This window comes from Squalius cephalus (genome assembly GCF_949319135.1).
Source record: "Squalius cephalus genome assembly, chromosome: 7".
Classification (NCBI taxonomy): domain Eukaryota; kingdom Metazoa; phylum Chordata; class Actinopteri; order Cypriniformes; family Leuciscidae; genus Squalius; species Squalius cephalus.
The window spans coordinates 7,249,031-7,261,454 of NC_137128.1; the positions used below are offsets into that span (position 1 = coordinate 7,249,031).

The 12,424-nt window shown below is 38.2% G+C and overlaps 2 protein-coding genes across 2 annotated transcripts in view; both read left to right on the forward strand.

The window, feature by feature from the left end:
• Positions 1-12,424, forward strand: part of LOC307161679 (uncharacterized protein) — a 396,018-nt gene that overhangs the window by 184,663 nt on the left and 198,931 nt on the right. The gene's annotated exons all lie outside the window — the stretch shown is intronic.
• Positions 1-12,424, forward strand: part of LOC307161782 (NACHT, LRR and PYD domains-containing protein 12-like) — a gene marked incomplete at its 3' end in the record, with an annotated part of 32,001 nt that overhangs the window by 8,686 nt on the left and 10,891 nt on the right. Inside the window, exons 8-9 of the mRNA XM_079876726.1 lie at positions 4,023-4,196; positions 4,921-5,091. Coding sequence (XP_079732852.1) covers positions 4,023-4,196; positions 4,921-5,091 — 345 coding nt within the window. The remainder of the gene's footprint in view (positions 1-4,022; positions 4,197-4,920; positions 5,092-12,424) is intronic.

A 12,424-nucleotide genomic window follows, 5' to 3' on the forward strand; every position in this document is an offset into this window, starting at 1 on the left:
CGAGCGACCCTGCGGAATGAGCGAGCGGAGCAGAATATTCAGAAATGCGCTCTCCACTCACAAGCTCTGATCGGAACAAACCCGAACCTCACTGTCTGCTGAACTTGCGCAGAAACATCAAAATATAATATTTTCTAAAGAAGAATTTTAAAACTTTATTGGTGGTAGTTGAGAAGAATTCCTCTTTCCATATCTAAATCATTTTGAGCGCAATATAAATGTATCAAATTGTTATTCTTATTATATAAGAATACGTATTTTGTACAACATTTTTAACATATAGAGAATATAAGTTTAGCGTATTGTGTGTATTTCCTAATTATAAGCTTTTGGTGAAATTGCAACAAAACTAAAAGTGCATAAAAACATAAAAAAACATCATTACTTTTTTAATTCTTATTCACTCTTTGTTTTAGCGATGTTTATAAATATAATATATTGTTGCATTTTGTTGACACACTGTCCTACACTGAAAAGAAACCAATGTAATCTTCCTGATTTAATCACATAAAACACAAGTCTAAACACAAGCACCACTCTTCTGAATGATGGTAACCACAAACCTCCAAGAGTTTGTAAACCAATTGTTTGTAAAACATATTTAATGCTAACCTTACTTACAAATTCAAAAAAATATTTTTTATAGTGTATAAATAAATATGACATGTAGGAAGTTATTTCCAAGATGTAATTAATTGCACTGTCTTTGTTTTAGCTGCTACCAATTGACACAGAGTCAAAAAATTACAAACCACCCACCCCCCAGGTCTGCCAATTCTTTGTCAACCCCCAATGCTAATCGATCTCCTCTCAGGGAATCAAAAGAAAACCGTTTTTTCCAGTTTTCACCAGCGTGTGGGGTTTTAATTCCTACCCTTGCAGTTCCTTTGTTTAAATGCTATTTAAGCATATCTACTATACATACGCTTCAAGTTATTTTAAATTAATGTTTATAACTTATAAAAATAAGTTGATATCGCGTAACTTAATTTGACATATGTTGAACCAACTGACATTGTAGCCTAGTAGATTAGATTGCATGCCAGGAAGAGGCTTATGCTTTGTATAAAGTAATGAGCGTTTACTATATAGCCGCACTCAAGCGCACGACCGCATGCATAAAGCTTGCCACAAAGAACCGGTAAAAGTAATGATTATGAATGCGTCTAAATGTGTCTAAATACGCTGTGAATGTGAATGTGCATTATACGCTGAGTTTCGGTTCATTTATGAGACGAACTCCAGTTCACTCGCCGGCTCCTCCAATGTCGTGATTTTCTGCTATATTTACTTCCAGGCAATTGGTTCATGAAACATTGATTAAAATTAAGATATAATTCAAAGAAAGACAGCTGTTCTATTTGAGGTCTCTGTGAAAGTTTTAAAGCAGTCTTTTAGTGCCGCTTTCAGAGCGCTCACGCCCGTAACCGAGAACTGACACGTTGTTTTTCCCCTCATAAATGCGAACACGAAAAATGATTACCAAATTTCTCTCTCATATTGCTCCTCATAACCACTGAAAACGGTTTAAAAAAAATCGAACCAAAAGTCAAATTATTATGGACTTTAAGTTAAAAGTGGTGGGTACAAAATGACACATGACAAAATCTGATGGGTACGCATACCCACCGTCCCCACCGAAATCGACGCCTATGTGTTTCATACCATGTAAAGGGAAACATGATAATATAAAAAGTACTGTACAGTAATGCAGAAAAGCGCATTACAATCATGTTAAAGGTATTTAAATCGTTCAGATGCAAAAAGGAACTAAATGTAAAATTAGATTAACTAGTTAATGATATTGCGCAAATGCTCTCGGTCTCTTCAAAGGTCTTCACGAATTATTGTGTTATAAGACTCAGTTATCATACATCACGTCTCTTCTACTGTAAGTACACAGGAAAAAAAAAATAAGACAAATGATGCGCGTTTGAGTCGGATTTTTATGAAGAATATGTGACGGTTTATGTAACTGGCAAAAGAAAACTTCGCCAACCAAACGTTTGCAAAAAACGTGCATGTGTATGACATCAAAGTACTGCCAAAGCACTGAGAATCCCTGTCATGTTACTTCAATATCATACAGTATGCTCAGCATGAAGTCGAGCACACATACAGTATTGTTGTCAGTATGGCCACATGAAACACGACTGTCATCTACAGGTTTTAGTATTTCCTGCGTCCAACACCTAATACCCCTTCTGTAGGATCCCGCAGAATTTCGGAAGTGCTCGCAGCATTCTTCTCTCTGAGACGCGCATTTTTAAAGGCCACATCTGTAAATCTGCCACAGAATGGAGGGCAAGATCTGGTAGAAATCACTTCTCTTAATATTTTATGTGACAGGATTAATGTATTTCAGGGCTTTTGAGGGAGCTGTGTATCTTTGATTCTGCTTTCAGCTTTGCAGCTAGTCTCGACTAAACACCTTCTCTAGTTTATGAGTGTTTCACACCACTGTGAAGGTATTTTGGTCCATTTGTCCCACTCCTCCTTGCAAAGCTGCTTCAGCTCAGTGACATTTGTAGACTTTCCAGCATGAGCTGTTTCACGTACTTCCACAGCATTGCAATGGAGTTGAAGTCTGGACTTTAATTAGGCCATTCCCAAACGTTAATTTTCTCATTTTCCGACCATTAACAGTTTACTTGTTGTGGATCATTCAGATCACAGACTTTCAGACCTGTACAGTTGTAAGACTAGATAAACTAGAAGAACTGGAAGAGAGAAAACAAAGGAAATTAACATTTGAACACTCTTGCTATATTACCATCCCCATTCAAGACACAATCACACTTCAGTTGATCACCTCCCAATTTACACATCATTCCCTCAACTTCTGTCTCCTGTAAGTCTGGGATGGTGATTAATGCAAATTCCCACTGTGAACTCATGTTTACATTTGAAAAGAGGTTTCTGCCTTGGTCTGAGTGTTTAGGGAGATGCTGAAGAAGGCTTGTGGCGATTTGTACCTCAGATTAGCCCGTGATGCAGAGTGTATGCAGGCACTCAGCATCATATATTTTATAATGTCAGGTTTGCATCTTCTCTCTTTATTCCAGAGCATTTGATGTTTTGTATGTATTACCTTTGAACTGATTATGTAATTGGCATGATACATTTACCTGGCATAATAAATTGTTACATTTATTTTTATTCCGACTGACTCTGAAATTGTTTTCCTGAAGTAGATTAAACGGATTCGTATTTTACCGCAAGTTTTGCGTCAGATTAGTGACGACTAATATTTTGGTGTTAATTCAAGTGTACATGTTTTGCAAAGACAAGAAGTGAATTTCCGTTTAGGCCAATTCAAAGTTATTATAAGACAAGTAAAGTTGGTTGACTTATATCTGTAGTAGTGGCCATACCTCTGCTGAAGTAAACGTTACTTTAATTTTGAGTGTATGCAATCACGGGGGCTATACCAAAGTATCTTTGATTGTGTAAGCGTGAATGCGACCGATCTCAGGTATATAGCAATTACCTCTGTTTAGTGACCGAAGCTGGCGAGATTGTGATCGTGAGACCCACGTTAAACAAGGCGTGAGGACCTCTGAGCGACATAGCTTCCTAATATGAACGAGTAAAATATAAGTAGTCAAATGTATTGTTAAACTATTATATAATTGTCCAATAACCAATTGGCAATCTAACTTAAATTTGAGTTTGTGATAAAATGAAGTCTGATAAAAGCTTAAATGGATTTAAATTACTTTGCCATGCCATGCGGAAAGACAGTAACACACAGAGACCTTCACCCGTTCTGGCGGAAACCCCCATTTGGACCGATAAACGGGCTTACACAGTTTTAGATAATTGTAATCTCGAAAGTGATGTTGATGTCTAACATATTAAAGATTTCTGTGCCTTTTGTTTGCCTCCATATTCAGTTGTCAGTTTTTGCAACTAACTTTCAATGCATTTGTACAAAGAACAAAATAAAATTCAAGTTTAAGGATTTATATTGTTCGGGGTTTAACTGATTAATCAGCTGAATGCTTTCATTCCTGTTCTAGACTCTCTAACTGCAGTGTGACAGAAGAAGGTTATAAAGCTCTGGCTTCAGCTCTGAGATCTAACCCTTCACACCTGATAGAGCTGGATCTCACAGGAAATGATCCTGGAGAATCAGGAGTGAAGAAGCTCAATGATTTACTACAGGATCCAGACTGTCAACTGAAGACACTGAGGTGAGACGGGGTCAAATAATTAACTAAATTACTTATATGGAGGCTAAATATTCATAACTGATATATTATTTTAGCTATACAATTTGTTGCATCAAAATGATCAAGATCAGATCAGATGCTGCAGGTTCTGTCATGATGATGATACACAGTTGATGATCTGTTGAACTGATCAACACAGTTTAGTTGTGATACGAGCTAAAGGTCAAATAGACATTATGGGTCAGTATATGGTCTGCTATTCTGGAGTATACCTTGATAATTGAAATGCACAATTTTATTTTTGGGCACACTTCTCATCAAAATTCTAGATAACCTTTTAGTGAAATAGTTTTCTGAACACAGTTGTTTTCCATCAAGCCCAGATTCACTGCATCTCTCTATAGCAGGTCTATGAGTCTCCAGATGTTCACAAACATGCAGTTTCACAAGCCAGATTTCTCTGTGCTGACGTTTCTCACTTCTCCTGCTTAAAAGCCAGAAAGATCTTAATTTAACACTCTGTATTCATACTGAAAACCATGATCTAGTGAGCTTTTGCCCTTCTGCTCTGTGAGACGTTTCTGTTCTTATGAGTTTGCTTTAGGACTGAGTTCAGCTCTAGTTTCTTTTAAATGTATATTTATTTGTGTATTTTTAATGTTCAAAGAAAAATAAAATGTATCGTATCAATCTTTTTTGTAATGCAACAGACATTTATTTGAGAACTGAATTGAGTCTTCTGCAGGTTTTTGAGTCCTGCTGCAGAGGAAGCCTGTCAGTATGTGAATAGAGTTGTGGGTAAAAACCCGTTTCTCCAGAAAGAGCTGAATCTGAGTGAACATGAACTAGGAGACACAGGAGTGAATCAGATCGCTGCTCTACTGCAGGATAAACACTGTCAACTCAACACACTGACGTGAGTATTGCTCATTTATTTATAATATTAATTTACTTTTAGTTGTAATGTTAGCTGATGATAATATTTCCTCACTTGTTTGAGTCAGAGCAGTTTTTTCCTCAGCGTCACACAGATCCACAACAATTTAAAGTAATAAAATTAAACAGCAAGTTAAAAACACACAATTAAAATGTGATATCAAGCTTTACATATTTGGTTAAGACAGACAGTTTGATCATGGGTCAATAATTATTTCAGTTTCTGTAGAGGCAGGACAATCGGAGTCCTGTTTTGTGACATCGGAGTCAGAAATGTTCATAACTGCTTTCAAATCAATGTTTGTATTTCCCAAAATGTAAAATGTCTTATTTTGGTGCAGCATATACTGTAACTTGTAAAAATTGAACAAGTGCATTTTAAAAGTCTGTGATCAGTATCTGCCTGTAATAAGATCCACTGAACGCTAGTGATGGGCGCTTTTGAAACACGCTTCATGAAGCTACGAAACCTTTACGAATCTTTTGTTTCGAATCAGTGGTTCGGAGTGTGTATCAAACTGACAAAGTCACATGATTTCAGTAAACGAGGCTTCGTTACGTCATAACTGTTTCGAAACGTTTGGAAATGTCAATGGTTCTCCACTGGGGGGCGATGATCTCTGTGAACCCATGAATCATGCAGATTTACTGAAATTGAACAAGTGTCTGTGGGTTTAACCTGATCTCTGATCAGTTTTATACATTTGTAGATGTTTTCATTAGACATTAGTATAATTAAAAGGAATAATTGTAGTTAATAGTTTCTTATTGGCCTGTTTAGCTGAGCCATCCATAAAATAAACAAAACAAGCACTGAAAATTGATAAAAGAGCACATATTATTCAGACACTTGATATTTAATTATATTAGATGATTAGTTAATTGCATTTGATAGATTTTACTTTCTATAAAACATTTGTAATGGGTTTTTAGAAGGTGTTTTTATGCAGTTTTTGGCCAGCTTGTGTCGTTTGGAAACTACACGCTTGCACGCTTAGACTAACGCTTCAAAACAGTGAATCATTTTGTGAAGAAATTGGTTTAATTGATTTGAAGCTTTGAAAAGCTTTGTTTCTCCCATCACTACTGAACGCAAGTGCAGCTTTATTCAAATAAACATGAACAAAACTAAAAAAACAAAGACTTGACTGAGAAACATGAAGGTCACCAACAGCAGTTACAGGGAACAAAGCCAGACAGAAGACAATGGTAACATGAAGGCAGGGCTGTACGCAGGGTTTTATAAAAAACTGAGGTCCCAGAATTGATGTTGCTAGGGGGTTCGGGGAAATTCTTGATTTTCCTGATCTACACATGTGCAATTTAAGGTGTTTGAAGGACAAAAAAATTGGATATCAACAGCTTTAAAAGCATGTCAGTGGGCAGTAGCATAAATTATTTGTCAAGCAGAAAACAGATTCTTAAACATGAGAATCAGGTTAAATGTTGCAATGAATGATCCACACTACAAAATGGAAATGCAGAAATGTTATGCTTATTGTTGACAAAACACAATCACTTATTCCAAACAGGAATGAGAAATGATTCAATGATTATTTTGCATAGATGTTACATTTCAATCAAACGCCAATGCAGTCCTTCTGTGTCCAGAGGCATATGAGCAATATGTATGAGCACCAAAGATCAGTTTCAGCAATTTGTTTCTTTCCTGAATTAATCAATGTTTTTGTGCTAATCAGTTCAATTACAGTTTTTCTCAATTGCTAAAACAAAATTTCTGAAACCTTGCTCCATTTTCTTTGTACAAACTTTCGGCCTACACTGCACTGTACTACAGTATACCATACTAAAATCAAAGGAGTAAACATGTGATCAGTGTGCTTCTTCTTGTCTTTGGGCATCTTTTGAAACAGGTTAAATAAATTTTGAGTGGTTGTGTTCAATCAATCAATTTTCCAACTGAGAACTTTGTTCAGCCAATGGGTTTTAGTGTTTTAGCAACTGTTAAAATCTGTAATGGTTCAATTGCTCAATCATAAACATTCTGGCTTAATGATGCAAGTTGCACAAACACAGACAAGTGGAGTAATACAGTGAAAAGTCCCAGTGCTGATACTGGTGAAATATTCAAACACATTCGAGGTATAAAAATATATATTTATACAATAATACTATTATGGAAATATATTTATAAATTTGCGTAAATTTGCTGTTAAATTGAGCTTATAGCTTCCGCTGTAATAGCGAAGAACATATATCTGTGTTAAATATGAATCCATTGTAATAATGCTAATCTCACCCTGGGCACAGTGTGCAATACCTGCTCTTCCTCTCTCATCTCCATCACATTCTCTCTTTCTTCTTCTCTCAGTCTCCTTCACCTGTATATCTTCCCTTCCCAAAGCTGAGCTTTGATTGATAGTCTTCGCAAAGTGATTATTTCTGTGGGTTTTTAAAACTTTTATCGTTAAACAGCTGTTTAGTTGGTGCAGTTCACATTCAATCAATCAATACCTTTATTTGTCCCTCAGTGGGGCAATTAGTTTCGCAGCATAGGAGCACACAAACTTACAAAAAAAAAAATATATATATATAAATACACAAATACACATAATATGATAAATAACATAATGCACATTCTGATCAAATTCAATAATGCAAGCTACCTTTTCCTCCTGGCATTTAGAAGAGAGACAGCAGACGGAACAAAGGAGTGTTTGAATCTGTTTGTTTTAGCAAATGGGAGTCTGAGCAATGAACCTGATGGTAGAAACTGAAACTGTTGATATAAAGGATGAGAACAGTCAGTCAAGATAGAGTTTGCTGTCTTAAACAGCTGTTTTTTGTAGAGATCCTGTAAAGTTTCTTGTGGAAGCCCAATAATTTTATTACTGACACTAACGACTAGTGATCGACCGATATATCGGTCGGCCGATAAATCGGGCCGATATTTGCGGGTTTGACATGTATCGGCATCGGCCGATACGCGGCTGCTGCGTTCGCCGATAGTTTTTTTCCCCGGCATTAATTACAGACAGGCGTCTGCAGGCAGCTCTGTGTTGCTGGAGACGCTGCAGTTCACGTACAGCCCATGCACTGCCCCTCCCACACAGTGCTGGAAGCCTCTTCTAGACAACGATTAGTTTTAAAATTTCAAAGCATCTTTTTAACTGTTTGACTTAGCTGAAATACACTTTGAAAGTGGAAACACGTTGCTCTATATGTGCGTGCAACTATAGCTAAGCAAGTTTGTGGGTCCAAATGGAAAACGCGAATGCCGAATGCCTCATCTATAAAACTGCTTGTCATTGTATTTAGGGAGCTGCAAATAGCTAAGTTTGAGGCTATCCATATGCATACGGCAGCTGTTACAAACACTGGTCATAGGATTAAATAATGCCGACGTTGTTCGGTGATTCGGTGATATTTGTGGGAGTTTTATTCAGCGACCACCTGGCTGAGGTTTGGACGTGTGCTCATAAAAGAAGCGACGCGGTTGCGACACGCATGCGATGCAGCGCGCTCGTTTGTCCAGGCGCTCCTGTGCCGTGGTGAGATGAAAACATCTAAACTCTTCAGAACGCCGCAAGCGCACGCAGGTTATGTGACAAAAAACAACTGACCTTTCCATGACAACATCGAAAGCTCGGCCGAACAGCGGATCATAGCTGGACAGGGCGGGTTTTTATTTCTCATCTCCATAAATATATGTAGTCGTAAAGGGCTAGAAATAAATTAATCCTTACTTCCTCGTCATCATGGAGAGAGCAGTTCGTGGTTGCATAGCAACAACAGACGCAAGCGCTTGTAGAAGCGGCGCGGCCGTGCTTTCCACACGTTTTAGACGCGATCCCTAATTCATAATAAACTTAGAATCTATTTGGTTTAAAATCATTTTTGTTTTGTTTAAAATGGAGATCACGATTACATATATCAGACAACTACACAGAATAACATGTTCCAGTCAAATTATTTTATTTATTATGCTTAAATATTTATTTTCAGAATTTGAATTATGCTTAAATATTTATTTTCAGCACTGAACTTTTTTTCTGTTCTACCTCACATGTTTTTAATATTTGTCAAATATTGTTTTTTTTAAGTTCAATAAATGTTCCTTTCTTAATTGAGACTTGTAACAGTTGTTATCATTATATTATATATGTGTCATTTTTATGATGTAAACTGAGTGAGCAAAAGCAGTATCGGCTCCAAATATCGGCCCAAGAAAATCGGCAACCCGTATCGGTCATCGGCTAAGGCTGATGAAAAAAAATCGGTATCGGCATCGGCACTAAAAAATCCATATCGGTCGATCCCTACTAACGACCTTGTTCAGTAAGTTCCTCTCTTTTACCCTCAAGGATTGAAACCAACAAATAAAGGAGAACGTAATAATAGACTCAATAAAAGAATGATAAAACAAAGTCATCAAAGTAGAGTCAACCTGGAATTTAGATAGTTTTCTAAGACAAAAAAGACGCTGCTGGCTTTTCTTATGGATCGAGTCAGTATTTTTCTTGAATGTCAGCTTGTTGTCGAGGAAAGTGCCTAAGTACTTATAAGACTCTACCGATTCGACTGTCTGACCATCAATCACTGTGATGTCAGGGGAAGGCTGAACACGTCTAAAATCAATGCACATGTCCTTTGTCTTTAAAATGTTTAAGGATAAAAAAGATTCCTGACACCATTTTAAAAAGTAATCAATCACAGGACCATGCGAAGTTTCAGTGCTATTCAACAGGCTCACTATAGCTGTGTCATCCGCAAACTTCAATATATGACGGTTTTCAAAAATGCTACGACAATCATTTGTGTACAATATGTACAGCAAAGGAGAGAGAACGCACCCTTGTGGTGAGCCAGTAGATGTTACAGATAGATCAGAAAATTGGCCATTTACTCTGACTCTTTGTGTTCTGCATGTAAGAAAGTCCAAAATCCAGCCAACAATACTACCTTCCAGACCAAAGTTATCCCTTAGTCTCTGGATTAGTAGGTGAGGCTGAATAGTGTTGAAGGCAGATGAAAAATCAACAAACATCAATCTGACATGGTTGTTTGGACTGTCAAGGTGCTTGCAGATGTAATTCAACAGAGTTATGGTGGCATCCTGAACCCCTCTCTTGGTCCTGTACGCGAACTGCAGGGGGTCCATCAGGTGTTCAGTAGTTTTCAGCAGTTCAGCTTTGATCAGTTTTTCCAGTGACTTCATAACTAATGAGGTCAGGGCTATAGGCCTAAAGTCATTTAATGATTTGGGATGTTTAGATTTACCAACAGGGACTATAGTAGACTGTTTCCACAAATTAGGCACCTTCTGATGAGACAAGGATAAATAAAAAATATAGTTAAAAATCGGGCCTAGTTGTTCAGCACAGTTGGAGAGTAATCGACTTCTGATATTATCTGGACCAGCACTTGTTCTTATTTTACAGTGTTTAAAAGTTTTAACAACAGAATATTCATCAAAAAGAGGAGAAACTTGTTTTGATTCTAGTGCTGTATTTCTCAGCGTCATTATTTCATTATTGAAGACATGAATCTGGTGTAAAATTTGTTTAGCTCTTGTGCCAGGACCAGATCAGAGGTGAACCCATCTAGTGAGACCCTTTTCTTTACATTGTCAGTCAAACCGACCATAGACCTGATACTGTCCCATGCTGAACCCATATTATTGTTGCTAAGCATGTCTTCTAGTTTTCTTTTATAAGATAATTTAGCTCTCCTAATTTCCCGTTTAATTTCCTTATGTACAGACATTAGCTCAGTAGAATCTCCCTGTTTAAAAGCCTGTTTCTTTTTATTTAGTAGCACTTTAAGGTGTCTGCTTGCCCAAGGTTTACTATTTGGGTAGGTTTTGACAGTCTTTACAGGAACAACAGTGTCCTCACAGTAAGTTATCCATGAACTGACCACATCAGTGAGTTCGTGAATGTCTCTAGAGGATTCGATAAACACCTCCCAGTCTGTGCTCTCCAGACAGCCCTGGAGGGTGAGGGTGGCCTCTTCTGACCACACTTTGATATTTCTAAGTGGGGCAGGAAACGTACTGATAAAAGCTCCTGAGAGATTTGTCCAGTGAGCAGTGATTAAAATCTCCTAAAACCAGGTTAGGAGCGTCAGGAGATAAAGACTGAAGTTTATGCACAGACTGAGAGATGAGCTCTGAGGCGTTTTTTTCATTCGCCTTTGGATGAACGTAAACGACAGTAACGAAAATCTGTGGGAATTCTCGTGGCAAATACATAGGGCGCATGGACAAAGAAAGCAGCTCCACGTCCTTGGTGCAAAGTCTCTCTCTCACTATAAAATTTTTACACCAGCGTTCATTTATGTACGCGCATACTCAACCTCCGCATGATTTCCCGGTAGTCGTGGACGTTCTGTCGGTGCGGGACGGGATCCCAAACCCGTCTATAACTAAATGAATGCGTGAACGCGTCTTTGAATGCGTGTTGATGGCGAACAAGAGCCTGGAGTTCGTCAGTTTTATTACGGAGAGAACGGGCGTTGGACAGGATAATTGAAGGCAGGGGAATGCGAGACGGATGTTGCCGTCTCATACGCTCCCGCACCCCGCCTCTTCTTCCTCGCCTCCTTGGCCTCCGTTCTGGAGTTCTGAAGTGATCGCCTTTCCTGAGGCCGGCCAATTCCTCCAGATCAGGTATGATCAAGTCCACTGGTGGTCCGCTGATCACAGGTTTTTCAAATGTTAGCAGATAGTCTTTGGAGTATTGAATCGGCCAAAGTGATCCCAGGTGCCATACGGACGCCAAAAAAAGGAACAAAGTCGGATCCATGTCGCTGAGTTTTGACACGCTTTGGCAAGCCGGAGTAGATGTTTGATCAGTACAAAAAACAAACTAAAGCAAACTGCTTAACAGACTTTAAAACCACAAAAAACTCTGACAAACAAAACGGCCATGCTTCCCACTGCTGCCGGTCGCTGCGTACGCATGCGCCCACACACCCCGTCTTACCCCACATTGCAATCTCCCGTCTTACCAAACATTTTGCCTGCAGTCCCCAAACAAACCACATGAGGGCACCACTACAACATGAAATTAACAACTGCTGCTGAATTCAGGAGGAATTCACAATAAACACGGAATAAAATACTAACTCTGTTACACATGCTCATGATAACTTTCATTAACTCTACAATACGTAAATCCACTTCTCCAGCTAATTACTCCTCGACAGCGATGCCATAGAAATATACAGAGCGACCGCAAAAACAGAAGTTCAAAGACAATATTCTAAAGATGCTGCGCGCTTGTTTCTCTGGCGCATAAGGTCTATACACGTCGAAAAATGAGCAAGGTCTGGACCTCAATGGTGTGTAC